The 18,472-nt window shown below is 35.6% G+C and overlaps 4 protein-coding genes across 12 annotated transcripts; 2 read left to right on the forward strand and 2 right to left on the reverse strand.

Moving 5' to 3' along the window:
- The first annotated feature begins 259 nt into the window (after positions 1-259).
- On the forward strand, positions 260-6,131 carry LOC124221072 (zinc finger protein 143). 8 transcript variants are annotated; one of them, XM_046630716.2, is made up of 9 exons: positions 260-331; positions 839-931; positions 1,011-1,221; positions 1,350-1,738; positions 1,831-2,100; positions 2,227-2,418; positions 2,742-2,936; positions 3,077-3,193; positions 4,675-6,131. In XM_046630716.2, exons 2-9 carry the CDS (start codon positions 854-856, stop codon positions 4,720-4,722), a joined length of 1,500 nt encoding a protein of 499 aa, XP_046486672.1. In that variant the 5' UTR covers positions 260-331; positions 839-853; the 3' UTR covers positions 4,723-6,131. The 8 variants fall into 8 exon arrangements, with proteins under 8 accessions (XP_046486672.1, XP_046486665.1, XP_046486668.1 ...); XM_046630709.2 differs by lacking the exon at positions 4,675-6,131 and adding an exon at positions 3,264-3,490; XM_046630712.2 differs by lacking the exon at positions 4,675-6,131 and adding an exon at positions 3,264-3,490 and having other exon boundaries at positions 3,080-3,193.
- LOC124221074 (soma ferritin-like) lies at positions 3,577-4,822 on the reverse strand. The gene is made up of 3 exons (XM_046630717.2): positions 4,571-4,822; positions 4,122-4,313; positions 3,577-4,058 (listed from the first exon to the last, which is right to left on the reverse strand). The coding sequence occupies exons 1-3, from the start codon at positions 4,820-4,822 to the stop codon at positions 3,795-3,797; spliced, it is 708 nt and encodes a 235-aa protein (XP_046486673.1). The 3' UTR covers positions 3,577-3,794.
- LOC124221076 (soma ferritin-like) lies at positions 5,213-6,998 on the reverse strand. Its single transcript, XM_046630719.2, has 3 exons — positions 6,672-6,998; positions 6,359-6,583; positions 5,213-6,203 (listed from the first exon to the last, which is right to left on the reverse strand). Exons 1-3 carry the CDS (start codon positions 6,768-6,770, stop codon positions 6,012-6,014), a joined length of 516 nt encoding a protein of 171 aa, XP_046486675.1. The 5' UTR covers positions 6,771-6,998; the 3' UTR covers positions 5,213-6,011.
- A 7,143-nt stretch (positions 6,999-14,141) lies between these two features.
- Positions 14,142-18,150, forward strand: Alg-2 (Apoptosis-linked gene-2). 2 transcript variants are annotated; one of them, XM_046630202.2, is made up of 4 exons: positions 14,142-14,590; positions 15,006-15,112; positions 15,837-16,144; positions 16,419-18,150. In XM_046630202.2, the coding sequence occupies exons 1-4, from the start codon at positions 14,535-14,537 to the stop codon at positions 16,518-16,520; spliced, it is 573 nt and encodes a 190-aa protein (XP_046486158.1). In that variant the 5' UTR covers positions 14,142-14,534; the 3' UTR covers positions 16,521-18,150. The 2 variants fall into 2 exon arrangements, with proteins under 2 accessions (XP_046486158.1, XP_046486159.1); XM_046630203.2 differs by having other exon boundaries at positions 14,148-14,590; positions 15,876-16,144.
- The last annotated feature ends 322 nt before the right edge of the window (positions 18,151-18,472 follow it).

Raw genomic sequence — 18,472 nt, forward strand, 5'->3', positions numbered from 1 at the left:
ATTGTAGCTGTATGTGTGTAAATATAGATATACATACACTGGACGTAATTAAGGTATTAAGTGATAAGATTTTTACAAGTAAAATTTACCATAAGATATATTAGCGGTAAATGTGGCTTGTCATCGTTCGATAGACAACCAAAGATAAGAGTCAACGAAAACTGGTTGAGAATTAATGCATTTTTAGCAAAAGAAATGATTTTCGGAAATATCGTCTGGCGTCGGTAGTTTTCAGTGTTTTGTATTTGAGTTGGCGAGTGACGTTAAAATGGCGCCACAACAAGTTCCGGTCGCGCTGGTTGTCGGGTGAATTCCACGGGCGAGTTTATGGGTAATATTTCCCAAGATTCTTTTGCCGTTTATAATCAAGGGGGTTAAAATTTGACGTTTGTCATCAAACTGTCAAAAAATGTTGTCCAAAGTAACACGAGAAACCATTAACACCGCGATATTTGACACGAAAACTTGATATCGTGATATAAGAGGATGATTTGTTACCGCGATATTAATAAAACGAGGCAAGAAAAATGGCGATTCATATGCGAAATGTTGAAAGGGAATTTGTTACACCGATGAACGAGTGATGAGACAAATTTGTTCCCCCTTGAAATCATAACCCTCATTACGTTCATATGCGTAAAACTCTTGGAAAATGTTATTTGTACCTATACTACGTGACAATTTATTCATATACACGTTACTCGAACCACCCTGAGATTAATACCAAAATTACGCACCTCCGTATTTATTAATCGTATCAACGTGAACGTCCTACGAAAAATTGCTATCAATGTTTAACCATTTTTTATTCTGTCCCTAAACTTCTGTGCTAACACAGAGGAAACAAAAAATTATGTCTACCCATGAGACGGTCGAGACCTCCGAAAATCCAACCATACAACAAGATTTTGCGCTCCTTCAAGGACTTGAGGTATACTTATATTATTATAACTGTGACGATTTCAAATAAGAAATATTCCAAACATTTCTCAATCATAAAATGCAAACAGGCGACTACAAACTGTATCGCTTGTCCCGTTTCGCAGGATAATTCAGGGGATATATTAGAATGTCTTTCTGTAATGGTGAACGACGAAGAATCGGAAAATGGACAGGTTCAAGAGCTCGTACTTGACGATCAATTACTCGGCACAACGTTCACAGCGATTACTTTGCCTGACGGCACGCAAGCTTTTGTTACAGAAAACTATGAAGAAGACGGTAAAGAATTATAAATTCATCAGATTGCTTTGTCAGTACTCAATAGAATACTGATTTGTAATACCAAGAACTGTTTGTATTATTCATTCCCAATTTTATTAATACGAGCCGCATATTTTTCTTCCCAGAATCCGAAGAGTACAAAGATGAAGAATCGGCAATGGAACTGGAAGGTGGGGGGACAATTTTGTTGCAAGATTTGACAGAGTTAACGGATGCAAAAACACTGAAATTTCAACTGGATCCATCCTCATTTCTACAAACACAATTGGCTGCTTCCGATGAGCAAAGTGAAAATAGTTACCCACAGGTTGAACTTATCAATGGGACTGCATATATGGTCACTGGACATGTCGACGTTGATGAGGGACTGTGGGAGATTGCTGAAGAAACTTTGAAAGAAGACGAATCAAAGAAGATTGTGATAAATAAACTGTCCGAGGCGAAATTGAGGAACCAACATCCCTGTCCAAGGGAAGGTTGTACGAAAGTGTACAGTACGCCTCATCATTTAAAGGTAGTTGTAATTTTTTTTTCTATTACATGGATGCGTAACAAAAATGCTTTTACCGTTGGAATACAATTCATTGAATACAACAATCCTTTCAGGTCCATGAACGCTCTCACACAGGTCAAAGACCCTACAGGTGCTCACATTCGAAATGTAAGAAAAGCTTTTCAACTGGGTATAGCCTCAAAGCACATTTACGAACACACACTGGCGAAAAGCCCTACAAATGTCCAACCGATGATTGTAACAAGAGTTTCAAAACCTCGGGTGATTTGTTGAAACATGTTAGAACGCATACTGGGGAACGACCATTTGTTTGTCCATTCGACGGATGTGGTCGATCATTCACCACGAGTAATATTAGAAAGGTGCGTTCTTAATTTACGTGTTCAGTTTAATTTTGTACGATATAAAGTCTCACAAAAGTAACGCTAATGGACGTTCAAATCTATGAACGCATGAATCAATCAAGTTTTCATTATCTGCTGTTTCAGGTTCACGTGAGAACACATACCGGGGAGCGACCATACAAATGTACTCATCCAAAATGTGGGAAGGCCTTTGCAAGTGCGACAAACTATAAAAATCACATAAGGATTCACTCGGGCGAAAAGCCATACGTCTGTTCAATCGAAAATTGTGGCAGACGTTTCACCGAATATTCTAGTCTCTACAAACATCATTTGGTAAATTCCTAACAGTTTTTTTAGTGTGGCTCAAAATATACTTTTTATCACCTCTGTATACACGATAATTAACTGTCAATATCTGTTTGTGATTTTGTTTCGTACAGTAAACATTTATTCATTGAGCAAACGTATAATGGTTTGTAGATAACATGTCAAACTTTTATAAATGATTGGATTCAAAGAAATTGAGTTTGGATTTAGATGCAACGGTTTTTCCGAAACTTTTTCCGTACTGTAGTAATCTCTTTGTTTAATGATAAAGGAATTTCTTTCTCTCTCTTGTAATTGTTACATGATGGTTGAATTATGATTTTTTTTAGGTCCACACGCAGCAGAGGCCATTTGAATGTAAAATTTGCTTCAGAAGATACAGGCAAGGAAGCACACTTGTGATGCATAAGAGAACAGCCCATGCACTAGTTGAAAATGAAGACGGCGTTGACATTTATTTGAAAGATGCCCTAGATTTGGCAAATCAAACCAAAGGAAAACGAAAAATTTCTACTATACCAAATGTAAGTTGAGAAACTGAGAATGTGTATATATAATTATCCACAACTATTTTAAATGATGGTTATATCAAATGTTTATAAAATATTTATAACACGCGATTGAAATGGTGATTGTTTCGCATGATTCATTTCGTATATTACAGCAGCTGATGTTCGAGATAAATGGACAAATCAAAATATCAGATGGAACGGAAAACTCAACAGATAATGAAACCCAAATACTTTTAGTTGGCGATCCGTCGCAAATTGCAGCACTTCAGGTTGGTGTCAAGGATTACTTTAAGCACAATTTTGACGACTCAATGGGAAACAATTTTTCGTCGTTTGTAGCAAATCGGTTTAGATGACGGATTTGACACTGGAATTGATACATCGCTGGAAGGCTTAAACATAAAGATTGAAGATATAGAATTTGGATGGGACTAGTAACTGTTATAAATATACGAAATTGTAAACCCGAATAAGGTTTGACTTTACTTTGAGTTCAATTTTACGCATTTGATACTTCTATACCTACGCCGATTACACTTAGTCAAAATAAAATATCAAGGCAAACAGGTACTTGTTGTTTTTGTGCATTAATACTACTAATCTCAGATTTGTTAAATTCAGTATCCTACGCACTCCCAAACTAGAAACTTCTTTTTATTTTCATTAATATCAAAATAGCGTAAACATCCTAATCCCATCAGGTTGAAATATAAGTTTCATCCCAATAATCAAAAATGTTAAAGAATTTTGATTTCATATCGATTTATATTGCAGCAACGATTTCAAATTTTGATTCTAAATCATTAACATGAAATAAATAGACCCAAGAATTTTAAATTAATAAAAGACGTAATATTTTATTTATTGTTATCACTTTTTCTTCTTAAGAATATTGAACTCTGGCATCACATAATGATCAAGTAAGTCTTTGTCAAACATGAATCTCCCAAGAGCTTGATCTCCGACACCAGACAACACTGTAACGAGTCTTCCGATGTCATTAACACTTTTCATTTGATCCTCCATAAAACCAGTTACGATGAAATCACTTGCATTCAAATCCTTATACTTTTCTGCGATGTTATTTGTCTCAACCAACTTCTCTGCCACTTCGAGTTCTATCTCAAGAGCTACCTGAAACAAAGAATTCCCCAAATTTTACAATCACATGAAAAGCCTCTATATTACTTTGTTTACCTTAAATGCATTCAAGGGACATTTCCAGTCTTGGTTCATTGGTGCTTCTATCGAACACAAATTAACTAATCCGCCTCGCATTTTGATGTAGTCAAAAAATCTCAGAGCATGTCCGTGCTCTTCATGATGCATTTGTTTGAAAAATGATTCACATCCTGGCAAAGCTACATCCACCCGACCAAAGTAGCCTGCCTAGGTTTATAACAATATTTTGAATCTCTGTGACTCAACAGAACAATAAAATTATTTAATATCCTGCTGCCTAGAGATTTATCAGGATTCGAATTGTTGAAATTTTCGAAGTATAAGCTGGTCTGTTTTCAGTTTTATATACTGTTAAAGTTGATCATAGAGTGTATTTAGATGCGCTCCAATATAAGCAGACATATTTCATGAAGAATTATGCAATGACAAAATCTCCAGCATAATTACGTATTATTTATAATCACCATAGAAAGGTAATAATAAAAAGCTTTCATTTCGGTAGCAAACTGTCTGTTCATAATAGCTTCCGTGTCTGGATGAAATCGAAAATTAACTCTATTTCCTGTAGGCCATGGACCTGGCGGACTTCCGCATTCCACCGGATCTCCAGCATTAGACGATGTAGATGATGAATCATCCTTGCACCTTGATGTATAATGTTGTGTTTGAAGATTGAAATTTGATTGCGGCTTGCTATTCATAAGAAAATATTTCATCTTCAGCTTATCCCATTTTTTTCATAGTAATATTACACTACAATTGTACACTGAAGGTCAAAGGTGACCATATAGTATTCAAATTTCATGAACATCATAAAATAACTACTTCTCTTTGATATAATTTTCTTTTCCTTGCGTGTCTCATATTCAGGCAGTAATAAAATTTGTTAAACTATAAGAAATATATTCGGTAAGATACTTTCAATTATGTCTTACAGGCTACTGATATCCCAACGTGACCACAAAATTAGAGAGCTTAAGCACAGTTTGTAAATATCATAACTTTTTGTTATGAACAGCATATGCAACCGTCGATATTGGGGGGATAAAGTTTTCATCGTGATTCTACAACTATATTACATTTGGTAAATACTTTTTTCCACGAAAACTGTTCTGAATTTTGAGTCCCAATGCATATAGTCGATCATTACATCGCAATAAAATTGTATAAAACTTTCCATCAGTCATTCTGCTTGTTGCAATTGTTTCGATGTATACTTTGTCATTCTTATTTCAACCAAAATGTAGCCAGCACTGGAAAGGTATAATGTGAAAAAATTAATACAAGGTTGTATTGACCAAATACATTGAATATTTATATTCAATATTCTCTATATTTTCTTTGACAAATCTGTGAGGACGTATAAAATGTAGATGAATAAATATGCCCTTGATTTATCCAGGAATAGAATAAACTAGTATTTCAATATCAAGTTCTTTATTTCTCAGTATCTAAGATACTGAGGTTGTGTAAGCAAAAGCACACATATTTAAAAAATACTTCAATATATCCTTACAGATAAGCTTTAGTAAAAGTTGAAGAATACTTGAGTATTAAAACTATCGACATCAAACATATAATAATCTTGATGTATGCATGTTTGCATTATTGCAATTAAAATTGACTATATGAGTTACCTAATTATAAAACTGAAAGCCTTTTTCGCCAATCAGCGATCAGTCCATATACATGACTCAGTACTTGTGCAGAAAAATTATCCTATACTGCCCATGTTATAATCCAACTATTGGAAATTACAGCAACTGATATGCAAGATTTAAATATTAGATACAGCAAATATTTTGACTGATGAAAGCTTTTCAATCACAGAAAATTAACAATCACAGATTATCGTCAAAAATAATCTCAATTGCAAATATTTCCGCAATGAGAGAATGGTGTGTTTTAGTCTGAATCCTGTAACTGTTTATCAAACATAAAAACGCCCAGGCCTTCGCCAACCCTTTCAAGGTTGGTGACATGGTTTCCAATTTCCTTGATGGAATCAACTTGTTCCTGCAGAAACTCCGTCTCCAAAAAGTCCAAAAAGTTTGGATCACTGTGGACAGATGCTGTGGTATGTAGATTGAGCAAGCTCTGCAAATTGAAGCAAGAAATTATACTAACTCATTTGCAAATAAATGATTCAATGGCTAATGTTTGGTAAATCTGGGAGAAGCCTCGTCACAAACATGTTATGTTGAGCAAACAAAGTTTTGCTTCGTTCATAATCTTGTTATTTTTTATCATACCTCGTTTACTTTTTTCTCCAAGTTCAGCGCTTCAATCATGGCATCTTTACCGGTACCCCAATCACCTTTCTCAGGGCATTTGATATCCATAAAAACGATTCTGCCTCCGCGTTTATTTTGGTAAGTCAAGAACTTCATAGCATGGTTGCGTTCGTCATCTGAAGCCTTCTTGAAGTAGCTGCTGAGACCAGATAGGGCAATGTCATGACGATCAAAGTGATAGGCCTGAAAAAATGTAACAACTACACATCTAAGGCACTACGTACAAGTTGAAGTTAATTAATTAAATTAAACAAGAATTATCTATATTTACCATTGAAAGATACACGTAACTGGCATACAATTCCAAGTTAATTTGATTATTCAAAGCGTTTTCACATTCGGGGTGAAAATTTTGTCTTATCATACTCATGGCTAGAGGATGTTTTAAAAGTTGAAAAAGTCGCGGTTGCAAGGGAAATTACTCGTGATCGGTGAAGCTCTACTTTATTAATTCTGCCGAAGAATTCTCAATAGTCATACAGAGAATTGATTCACGTGATGACACTTAGACAGAATGTTGCAAAAATGTAAATGCGAAGTGTGATGCCGTATTGCGCAGGACGAACAGCTGTTGTGTAAATCCCGATCGGGTTGCAGTAACGTCGAAATTTTCGATAAGTTTTCGGTACAATTTACATCTGTGCAGCACGACGCAGTCGTAACCATGCATGTATTACATTCACCGATATTTCAAAATCGGAGTTATAACAGTTTGCATTATTTGAAGGCAAATCAACGTAAATACAGCCTAAATCATTCGGGAAATCATGAAAGAAAATGAGCGTACATTTTTCATTTTTACAGTTTTGATTCATACTTTGAAATATGGGATCCAGCTGGTTTCATTGTACAGACTATTTTTTAAATTCTTTCAGTCAGATGGATTTCAAAATTCAAAGGTTCTTTACTCTTTTTATTGTTCTGAGCGTCGACTGAAGACTGTTGAAAACAGTTACCCTAATGGGGTTTTCTGCGTCATGAGTCTTATGGGATTGCGTGTTTAAACGGTTCCCGCCGATAAGAAAGCTACCGGATATTATGATCCTAGGCATACATACCCGCAAAGAACTAAGTACGAAAATTTGCCTAGGAGCCTTTAAATTCTAATAACGTCCACTGCGTATTGTTAGACCGTTGTTATTAAAAAAAGGTTATTACGGGAAGACGTCAAGTACAAAATTTTTATTTTTTCTAATATCTTTGAGACCAGGCAATTTTGTTTTAGTATATGTCGTTTTGCAGTAATCCGTTCACGTTAAAACAGCGTATAAAGCACCGTTGACTGAAGCATACGGAAGCACATAGCGTGGTACTGTTCAATCCGGTACGCGGTCGGTAAGTAGAGACGACACGAAGTGATGTTACCATCGCTCACCACGTGTACCCAGATAATACAGAGTTGAATATTATTATGCCTATGAAATGACGAACGGAACAGACTGAAACTTTCATACAACCCCGTATGGACGCCGTATACTTTTCAACTACGTAAATTCATCTGGGCGAAATTCCGCAATGTCAATCTAATTCTATCGGATCGACAAAAATAATGTTATTTCAATAGATGCACACTAATCATGCACCTGGTTTACTGTTAACAGAGTTAGAAACCTTTTCCTGATGCAAAGGATGGGAGACATAGTCGAAGAAGTTAATCAAAGGATGGAAATATGTAGTTGTTCCTATATGTACCTTATGTAACTTCTGTACATATGTTTGCTACTTAACTCGTACCGTTAACTGAATATAATAATATGTATCTTCGGTCAACGCTCATATCTTCATTCCGACAGAACATGCAGCTGACATACAAAAATAATATCTTAACTGACGTTAGATTTCCGTGATTTAAAAAAAATGCAGTTTATTTGCAGCGGAAAATCCAGGCCTTTCTACATAAAATTACTACTTGTAAATATTTTTTGGAAATTACGTAAGACTCGATTGATACTAATGTTTGAGTCCATGCTCTAACAAACCTCGATGAACTCGGCCAATCATTATCACAAAAGTAATTTAAAAAAATTTGAAGTTGATCAAGGTTCCCTTTTTCAACTTTTACTCGTATTACTTGGTTGAATTGCGACTCTGTCCGCTGACCCCCAAACACAAAATTGTTCAAAAATTTATTATCAATTAGCCCAGATTATAATTACTCATATCTGTCTACTTCGTTTGAGCTTAGTTTTTTTGTTCTTCATCGTTTTTCACGGGTGACGTGCTCATTTGCTATGCAAATATCGTGTTTTATTGTAAAAACTTGTATCGACTGCGAAAGTTTAAGCGTGGAAGAAAGATGTTGAAATTGGCTAACTATAAATTCCCAAAGGAATATGCACCTTGTTGACTTTAATTAGGAAACCAAATTTATCAAAAAGGAAAATGTATTAACGTGGAATTCACTCTGACTAAACTAGAGAAATCCGAAGATATTACGATTCCACATGCGTTACACATTACTGAAGCATGGAGTTTTATTGACAATCAGTTCCATTTATGCAAGAATAAAATTGTCTTTTAAAAACGACAATATATATGTTAGTATTTTTTCAGTGAAAATAAGTTCACTTATGCTTGTTTCCACACCACCGGAAGCGGTAGAGCACTCGGCGCGTTTTTTTTTTACGTGGTATCCCTAGTAGGCCTACTCCACGGAGAATAATAGCAAGACCGATCTTACCTTCTTCGAAAAAAATTCCAGATGACTTTTTTTCACATGTTACTTATGGTAAATTGTTTTACCCAATCAATTTGTACTTGCGTATATTCGCAGTTTGTTCAAAATTTTTCAGTTCATATAACCCGCTATTTATTATCGATGAAAGATGACTGTTTTAATTATGCAAGAAAGATGGTTGTTCTATTGGGGATTAAGGGTGATTGTTTCTATCTTATAGGTGAACGGTGATTGAGTTTGGATGTTCGCACACGGTTGTTATTCTTACGAGGTATGAGATAATCACTAAAATGGAGAACTTGGTCAATACATAAAGCAATTAACTAGACCAAGATCGAAAACACGCATCGCTTTGGCGTTTACCTGTTGGAAGACGATGCAGACATCTTTGAAGAAATGGAAACAAATCTGAGTAGAATAAGCACAACCCCTAAAATACGACATAGCTCTATAATTCTACAGTGAAATACAAACTGAACATGACCTATGAGAGATTCGAGAAAAAAAAATCTCGACACTAAAACGATTGCAATAAAACGCTGTTAAACCATTAACAAAAACTACAGCTGAATAAACTTTACCACACTTTGTAATCATGATGATGCTGAACTACATCGCAAAATCTATGTATCGGTGAAAACAAGATGACTGACCCTGAACTAGACCTGAACCAAACCTGAATCAGACTTAAGCATAAACAATGGAAAGTTAATTTTTCACCACAGTCAATAAAACTCAGTTACCTGGAACAGAGAAAAATATAATTAGTGACATATGTCGACACAGACAAAAATAAACTTAACTTAGATATGTAAAAAATGTATAGTTAACGAAAAAGAGACAAATTAGTTAATTGACACAGACGTAACATTCGATTAGTTGAAACAAAAAAAAACGTTTGATTAGCTGAAAGAGACAAAAAATTTGATTGGCTGAAACAGACAAAAGGTTTGATTAGCAGAACAGACAAAATGTTTAATTAGCTAAAGGAGACAAAAAATTTGATTCGCTGAAACAGATAGAGGTATGGTTAGCACAATCACATAAGTCCATATACTGACAAAAAAGGGTCAAGTCCAACATGATATTCGCTTTAATATCCGTTGCTTCGATTATTAATATGATGAGTAGGAATTCTTGACCTCGTATATAATCTGTTATTGTATCTTGGTGATACAGGTTCGATTATTAATTGTATTGATGAATAAATACATACTAAATTTTTTGAATTTTTTTGTGCTTTGAGTTATTAAAGTAAATATCCTTTTCGACTGAACATTCTATAATTCTCAGTGCATTTTTTGAAAAATCGGTTTTGTTGCCCTGAAACAGAAAAAAATACGATCAGTCAAACGAGTGTTTCTGTACATTCAGATATATTTCATAAATACTTACGCCAAGATTCTCCACTGTCACTATACACTACCGAGATTTTTGTACCAGCGTGTTGAGCGCCGGCTTTCAAATGCCGCGCTTTCTCTCATAACTGAAAAGTATCAAGTCCACGCGCAAAAGGCGACATGGAACTTGAAAACTTTTTTATTCGTAAAAAAAATTGACCGAAGGGTTGAAAGATCAGCACATCGGGAGTGCGTAACTCTTTCATATACTGTTTGCAAAATCGACGCGTAAGAAATCGTGTCGATTCGAGTTATTAATTTACGCGTAAAAAATCGTGTCGATTCCAGTTATTAATTTACGCGCAAAAGGCTGCGTCTACTTCTCGTGATTATGCGCAATCAGGCGCGACAGATAAACTGTCAAAAGATTTGTATTATCTGGGACTTGTTATATACTGTTTGCAAAATCGAGGCGTAAAAAAACGTATCTAATTCTCGTTATTAATTTACGCGCAAAAGGCTGCGTCCACGTCTCGTGATTATGCGCAAAAAGGAGCGAAAGATAAGCAGTCAAAAAATTTGTATTATCCGGGACTTGTTGTACACTGTCTGCAAAATCAACGCGTAAGAAAACGTGTCCGATTTAATTTATTACCTTACGCGCAGAAGGCTGCGTCTAATTTTCGTGATTAATCTACGCGCAATAAGGCGCGATAGATTAATCTGTCAAAAACCTTGTATCATCTAGGGCTTGTTCCAAAAATTCTGTGGAAACCCAATCCACATCTGCATCTTTTTAAATTAGATACATTACTATGCGAATTGTTGTTCTAAGAATACAAATCGATATCGGGAGGGAGGTTGGAGAGCATGCATTATTGTGTGGCGTGACGGTCGGCGGTCCTCTTCGACGCGAAGTCTTCGAGCTCAGCATCTCTCCCCATCTAGCGTACCACGGAACGAAATAGATGGTCCAGAGATACATTTTGCCCATTCAGACAATCACAGAGATCAATTGAATGTAATAATGATCGGTAATGACTAAATAATTAAATTAAATAACAATTGAATAATGGTTACAGAGTGATAAAGAATGGGAAATTCAATTTCGTTAATATTGAAAAGCTTACAAATGGTCGAGAGACTTGAATATGGAGTCTTTTGGGAAGAAAATTTCTGTGATCGTTTGACGCTGTGGATTACAAAAGTTAGTAACATCACGGTACTTCGCGACCTTCCTACCCTTGCCTGTTTCCCAACAGAACCACCCAACGGAAAAGAGAGACTCTCACACACACATGCATAAACCCCGCGACGGATCCCAAAACGTTCAGCTACCTACCCGGTTACCTATATCCGATCTAAGCGATTCTCCATTTTTTCCAACACACATCATTCTTCATCATTTGCGCCGTGGTTACCGACTTACATTTTCGTTGGTTACCTGTTGGGAGCAAAATGTTTTTGTATCATAGTCTGCCTACTCAGAATACTGCAATATCGCGGTTGTATCCCGCCAACCCTAATATTGTATGTATTATTTTAGTACATATTGGCAGACTATCGGTACATTAACCTTTTGTAAAATTGGTTAAAAACATCCTATATGCCAATTAGCATTTTTCTAAGCGAGCTGAGCCTGCAGTTGATCAATATACTTGTTGGCTGTTAAAAGATTGAAAATGATATATAATATAAGATGCAATTTGATTACGTTACGTTATGCCAAACTTTGGAATTTTGTCGGTTTAACAATATTGTGAATAATTGAATATGTTCAAACCTCAGGTGAACCCACCACTTAAACGACATCGGTAAATTCAAACGTAGATTATTACATCAGTTACGAAATACAATTCGATCTCGCGATTGTCGAGTAAGCGATGGTTACCTGTCGCGATGCTCATTCCACTTTTAGCAACGTGCAAAATTTCTAACTTTAAGCAGGCTACGGTAAATTAAATTGCGGAAAAAAAATTACTCGACAAAGTCAAGCACGTTGCGACCGTGAATGAGCCTATCCATGCAGCTAAGAAATCCAAGATTCGTGTAACGATTGTTACCGCCACGCCACGTGACATAGGAATCCTAGGGAAATACCCGTAACCTAACACATGCAAACTCACCAACGTTGCCGAGAAATGAAAGAGTTACTCGGAAGTCTCTGCTTAAATCTGTGAAAAACAAAATAGAAGACTTGAATTAATTTTGCAAATTGGCTTTTAGTTTGCAAATTAATTATTATTGTTGTCCAGTTTCATATTTATGCATTGCATGTAATGCAAGAACAAAAGTCCGACTTTAAATGTACCACCTTGAATCAATGGAAAATATCAATCAAGAAATAAAATAAGTATTGTTACCTCGACTCTGGGCTGCTCCACGCTTTTACACGTATTAGTTCTTGTAGCATCTCAGGGTCGTTGGTGAAGCGACGCACGTTTTACACAATTCAGGTCTTCACTAATCTCTTATAATCCACAAAATCCGCACCGCAATAACTCTAGCACTCGATACTACACTCACTTGTTGTGCTGCAGCTGTCTATTTGAACCGACTGAATAAACTTGCTAACAATGCAACTGCGCATTTACCAAAAATCAGCGAAAAAAATAATAAAATTGATATTCCACGCATAGAGACAAACGCGGTCTGAATGTTGAACCGATACTGAGATCACGCGATTTCGGTCCGATTGGTCGGAAACGACTGATGCCGCACGGCGCTCAGAAGAAACTAAAATCAGTTCTCTGAAGGACGGAAGATAATAATTCCCCCGCCCTCTCTGTCGCTCTTCACATGGAGTGGGGGTAGCTGCACGCGCCAGCCTAGCTGTTTTTCCCCTCTTGTAGCCACTACTCGATGAGTAGAGCGACAAAGAGGGCGAGAGAATTATTATCTGCTGTCCTTTAAGGAACCGATTCGTATCTGTTCATGGGATGCTTACACCGTTGCTTACGCTCTATTTTTTAACACGGCGTGCGGTAAGTTCGTTTTACCGTGCCTGCGGAACGTGCGGTAAGTGAATTTTACCTTTACAGCGATCTCTAGAATTATAATAACATACTCCTGCGTACTGTGTATTGACCAGATTATAATCGATGTAAACAAACGCGGCGCTAAGGAGCGAAGGCGATACTCGGATTAATAACATCGATTACAAAAGGTCATATTAGCTTTCCTTTGTGTACCAAAACCACTTTTATCAGATCTTATCGCGAACTTACCACAACTTGTGTCAAAAAATTGTATACATAACTCGTAGGGGCAGGTATCACCTACTTCCCGCACTTGTCACGTAACGTACTATTATATCTATCGTCTCAGCGGCCGGGTGAAAACACCGCGTAAGCTACGCACAACGCGATCAAATGTTTAAAGCATTAGCGTAACATGCAACGTCAGGCGAAATATGAATTCTCCGACCACTTACGGATATTTCTTGAATGGGATTTTCTCTGCTTTTCAATTTCACTGTGCAACGGTATGTCACCAATGTTTTGCACGCGATAATTGTTAGCAGAGACTACTCATCTCTGGTTGTTAGTTATGAAGAACTTCTTTTACCGACGTGGTTAGTTGCTTGGTTGATAATACGTGAAATTGCTAATACCCCCAAACCTAGCCAGACCCGGCAAACTGTCAGGCAAAATAACCCGGGGTTATCAGTCTTTATACATATATCCTCAGTCAACGGTCAACCGTATCCTCGGAAGGCTAGGTATCCTCCTTGCGTAGACGCCCATAGTCTGTACGACCGTGGTCCGGCCACAGAGATGCTAATGTATTAGAAGGGTATGCGCATGTGTGAGTGCTTACTTGTCATTGGCTGCTCCGGAGTGTTTCCGGGAATCGTGAGTAACCGAAACGCGCTTCTGAAGTGTGACGTGTATTTCGAGTCATTTCGTGAGTTCCACTTGTTCTGCGATCGCCGATTGTGCGTAGGACATAGGTTAGTAAAGAGTGGTGAAGAGCATTTCCGATTAACAGGACGTTTCTAATTACGCAGTTCTGTGGGCTTGGCTGTATTGTCGGCCTTGTAATTTCAGCCTAAATCGTGCATAGGAAACGGTTTTATTTTGCCCGACTTCGCCTGAGTAAATCAAAAGTAAACAAAATGACGTTCGTTTCGCCGATGCCGAGTCGTGAATTTCTTTGGGATGTCTTCCAAAGGTGAGTTTGTAATCCATTTACAAGGAATACCTACAAACTATTTTTATTGGGAGTTTAACGAGACTTGATATTCGTAATTGATTGCACGTGACGTGTTGTCGACGACAAACTTTCTTTCCTCCCAATTGATATGCGGCGTCATATTACGTTTAAGTGTATCGTCCTTGTATTTTCGAACGCTTAGTAATCTTACTGCTAGAAAATTGGAACGTTTTGAAAATGGGTTTAAATGATTCTATCGTCAACTACTTCACTTTTGTGCTTTCCAATCGCCTCTATTCTTGCGAAAGTGGAACGTGTGAAAGTAATAACATTTCGTGGTCAGTAAATGCCGCTAATGCTTGCCGTTTTAAAACTATTATACATTTTCCTCCAGTTTCCTCTGATACTTAGTATATGTAATTTATTTCTACAGAGTTGATAAAGACCATTCTGGAGCAATAACAGCCGAAGAACTTCAAGTAGCTCTTTCTAATGGAACCTGGACTCCGTTCAATCCTGAAACAGTTCGTTTGATGATTGGTAAGTTTCAAAAAGATGTTACATTTGTTTCATCGTTATGCTGTTCTGTTTTACTGCTTGAAATTAAATTCTTGAAATTAATATGCAAAAATTAATAATATTCATATATAATAATAAATCTTAACTTTATTTTTCAATTACCTGACGTGAAGTTGTATGCATGAATCAATGGTACTGGAAATGAATTTAAACCCTGAAATAGACGGATTTCTGTGAATATTCAAAACAGTCTTGCACTTTTGCTATGCATTTGAGATATACCAGCAAATCAATGTGCAGAAATTATTAAAATCTTTGTGAGATTATGTGCTTTCATTTACTTTGTAATTGCCAAGTCTGGAAACCTGTAGTTAAACTAGAATTTATATAGTTTAATTGACATACATTACTAAGAATTGAGAAATAATACTGTCTCCAAATATTATGCAACATGAATGTTATGGTTTTGAGCATGTTTCTGAGAAGCATAGAAATCTCACTACACAGAGTCAAATTTGATATGAAAAGTTGTTGCCCAGGTACCAACCACTGTTACAATAAGTCGTTACTCAAGCATGTGAAAAGAATGTCAGATTTGCTTGGTAGTCAGAAATCATTGTTCGTCATTGACAGCGTGGAGAACGAGTAAATTTTTTAGAAAATATTTGTTTGCAGCATGACAGTGGTATTTTTTCTCATTTAATATGTATGTAATAAGTCAGTCATGATGATTCTCTCCATGCAGGTATGTTTGATATTGACAAAATCGATCCTGCTTCTCCAGGTATGTTTGACAAAAACCAAACTGGAACGGTCAGCTTTGAAGAATTTGGAGCTTTGTGGAAATACGTTACTGATTGGCAGAGTTGCTTTCGTTCATTTGATCGTGACAATAGCGGAAATATTGATCGTGATGAACTCAAAACTGCACTTACCAATTTTGGATACCGTTTGTCAGACCATATAATCAATACGCTTATACGGAAGTATGATCGTGGCGGCAGGGGGACTATATATTTTGACGATTTTATCCAATGTTGCATCGTTCTATATGTAAGCATACTCTGAATTACATTTTGATTCATATATAGTTTGAAAGATAAAATCTCTGTGTCAGTAATGAGTCATTGTACATAAGGACTTATTGACACTCGATCATGTAACTGCTTAATCTTTGCTCAATAATATCACTGAATTTTGGTATCAATAAACTTTTGCAACAGTAGCCAATAAAATACTCTTTTGCATTAATAAAAATAATAAAATCAAATTACAATCATTTTATTATTGCAAGTGTATATTTAATTATTACCGTTTTCACTTACAGACATTGACATCGGCCTTTAGACAGTTTGACACCGATCAAGATGGAGTGATAACAATCCACTACGAGCAATTCCTTGGGATGGTATTTAATCTTAAAGTTTGAAGAAAAATGTATACAGAGTATATGTTCCAAGTATTTTGTGGCACATTCTCATAATTACTATAATATTATTATTTTTAGTATTGTTATATTCAGAAGAATGTAAAACTATTATCAATATCGTTATTGATGTATTTACATCTAGTGCAACTGATCTTATATTTGTGATTAAACAAGTCCCAATTACGTTTTTTTCGCACTATTACACTTATCTAATGTATAAACATGTATTCCAGAAGCTTTCATAGATTACGTTCTTGCATTAATTACATTCACTGCTGTTTCTCCATGCAGTAATGCTACATTATTTTTATATGCAAAATTTTATTAATTATATTATTGGTCGTGGCTAATAACTATTGGTATACATATATGTATATAGGTGATAATACATACACCACTATATCTTTACTAATTATAACTAATCAATATTATTATGCAAATGCCAATTTATCAAATATGTTATCTTTCGTAAGCAAAACCTAAGTGACGAAAATATTACCGTGATATCTCTTGTTCCTCTAGCCTATTAAATTAGGTAAGCATGTTGCGGACTGCTTTAAAAATATGTCGTTAACTTTGGCACACGTTTTAATAAGCATTTACACCAAGAATGTATCAAGTAAGCAAATGTGGTTAGATGTAATGAAAAACGATAAAACAAATTTGTATTCAATTTTTTGTGGATTTTAATCGACAAAATGATCGGAATGGCGTTATTTTCAACTTGAGCCAGTCATAATATGATTTAAAAAATTTATATCACGAATCATCGGACACAAATGGATATTTTTTTGAGTACGATTCGGAATTCGAAGTGGAATGTGTGTAAGATTTTTTACAAAGTGAGAATGTGTCAGATACAATAAAATCTCTGCCAAACAATTCTAACTACCTGGAAACGTTATAAACTTTCAATTACAGCCTTTGATATTTGCAAATAAAAACTACATGAAAGATGTAGCAAAATTTTATATTATATACATTTAACTTTGTATATGCCACTTTTTTTACAAATACCGGTTGATGATGAGACAAATGGTGCCAAAGTGATACTATCGAGCTTGTATTCACTTTCACTATGCATACATTCTCTGATAAGAATTAATGAATTCTCATGTGGATTTTCTAAATATGCTTGAGCTACAAATATAAATGTACAAATAAATGTACAGGAGTTGTTAAATTGTTAGATTTTTAAAAAAAATGTATCGAAATATTCTTGCCTAAAGTTATATTTCGTTTTCAGAGATATCTATGGTTCGAGTTCTAACTTTTTATGTAGCTCACGCAGAGCGCCCAAATGTATATCAGCATTATTATTTAAGAATGACATGTAGTTTCACCATTTATTAGTGAAAACCTTCTGCGTATAACACTATGTTATATCATTGACCGATTACCAAGATCTAACAATAAAATGTGTCAATGTCAATTATGCCAATGTATAAAAAGAGTACTAACTGAGTAAACACAAAAAATCACTTCAAAAAATGCTTTTATAATCTTTCTACTCCATTTGTAGTTGTTCCCTATTTCTTATACGTTCATCTATTTTCCAATTATTTTTATAGCTATTTGAAAATATGTAAAATAGCTTTATGAAGAAAATAAATCTTCTCCTTATACGTGATATTCTCAATACCTTCCTTTATCTCTTGATTTTTTTGTTTTATGAAATATTGATTAATTATGTAGGTACCTACTTCTGATCGTTTTGACATGGTAAATTAGTAGCACTTTTGAAGCACCCCACCGTGTCCTGCATGAAATATTGCAAAAGATTTGGAAAAAATTTGTCTTAAAGATGATATTAAAATATGTCTAAATATTGAAAAATCCACCTAGATAAAAAAAGAAAGAGTCCCACTCATTTTTTATTACTACTCGTAAGTCGCGGGCTCATATGCCTATGATTCCGACGTTTGGTGATCACAAGCAAATCACACGGTGAT

The sequence above is a fragment of the Neodiprion pinetum genome, chromosome 6, assembly GCF_021155775.2.
Source record: "Neodiprion pinetum isolate iyNeoPine1 chromosome 6, iyNeoPine1.2, whole genome shotgun sequence".
NCBI lineage: Eukaryota > Metazoa > Arthropoda > Insecta > Hymenoptera > Diprionidae > Neodiprion > Neodiprion pinetum.

Coding starts and splice junctions, on each gene's coding strand:
- LOC124221072 (XM_046630709.2), top strand. CDS start 854: ATGTCTACCCATGAGACGGTCGAGACCTCCGAAAATCCAACCATACAA. Junction 2,419..2,741: donor GTCTCTACAAACATCATTTG/GTAAATTCCTAA, acceptor GATTTTTTTTAG/GTCCACACGCAGCAGAGGCC. Junction 3,194..3,263: donor CGCAAATTGCAGCACTTCAG/GTTGGTGTCAAG, acceptor CGTCGTTTGTAG/CAAATCGGTTTAGATGACGG.
- LOC124221074 (XM_046630717.2), bottom strand. CDS start 4,822: ATGAAATATTTTCTTATGAATAGCAAGCCGCAATCAAATTTCAATCTT. Junction 4,314..4,570: donor TTTATTATTACCTTTCTATG/GTGATTATAAAT, acceptor TTATAAACCTAG/GCAGGCTACTTTGGTCGGGT. Junction 4,059..4,121: donor GTCCCTTGAATGCATTTAAG/GTAAACAAAGTA, acceptor TCTTTGTTTCAG/GTAGCTCTTGAGATAGAACT.
- LOC124221076 (XM_046630719.2), bottom strand. CDS start 6,770: ATGAGTATGATAAGACAAAATTTTCACCCCGAATGTGAAAACGCTTTG. Junction 6,584..6,671: donor GTTACGTGTATCTTTCAATG/GTAAATATAGAT, acceptor ACATTTTTTCAG/GCCTATCACTTTGATCGTCA. Junction 6,204..6,358: donor TGGAGAAAAAAGTAAACGAG/GTATGATAAAAA, acceptor TTCAATTTGCAG/AGCTTGCTCAATCTACATAC.
- Alg-2 (XM_046630202.2), top strand. CDS start 14,535: ATGACGTTCGTTTCGCCGATGCCGAGTCGTGAATTTCTTTGGGATGTC. Junction 14,591..15,005: donor CTTTGGGATGTCTTCCAAAG/GTGAGTTTGTAA, acceptor TTATTTCTACAG/AGTTGATAAAGACCATTCTG. Junction 15,113..15,836: donor AACAGTTCGTTTGATGATTG/GTAAGTTTCAAA, acceptor CTCTCCATGCAG/GTATGTTTGATATTGACAAA.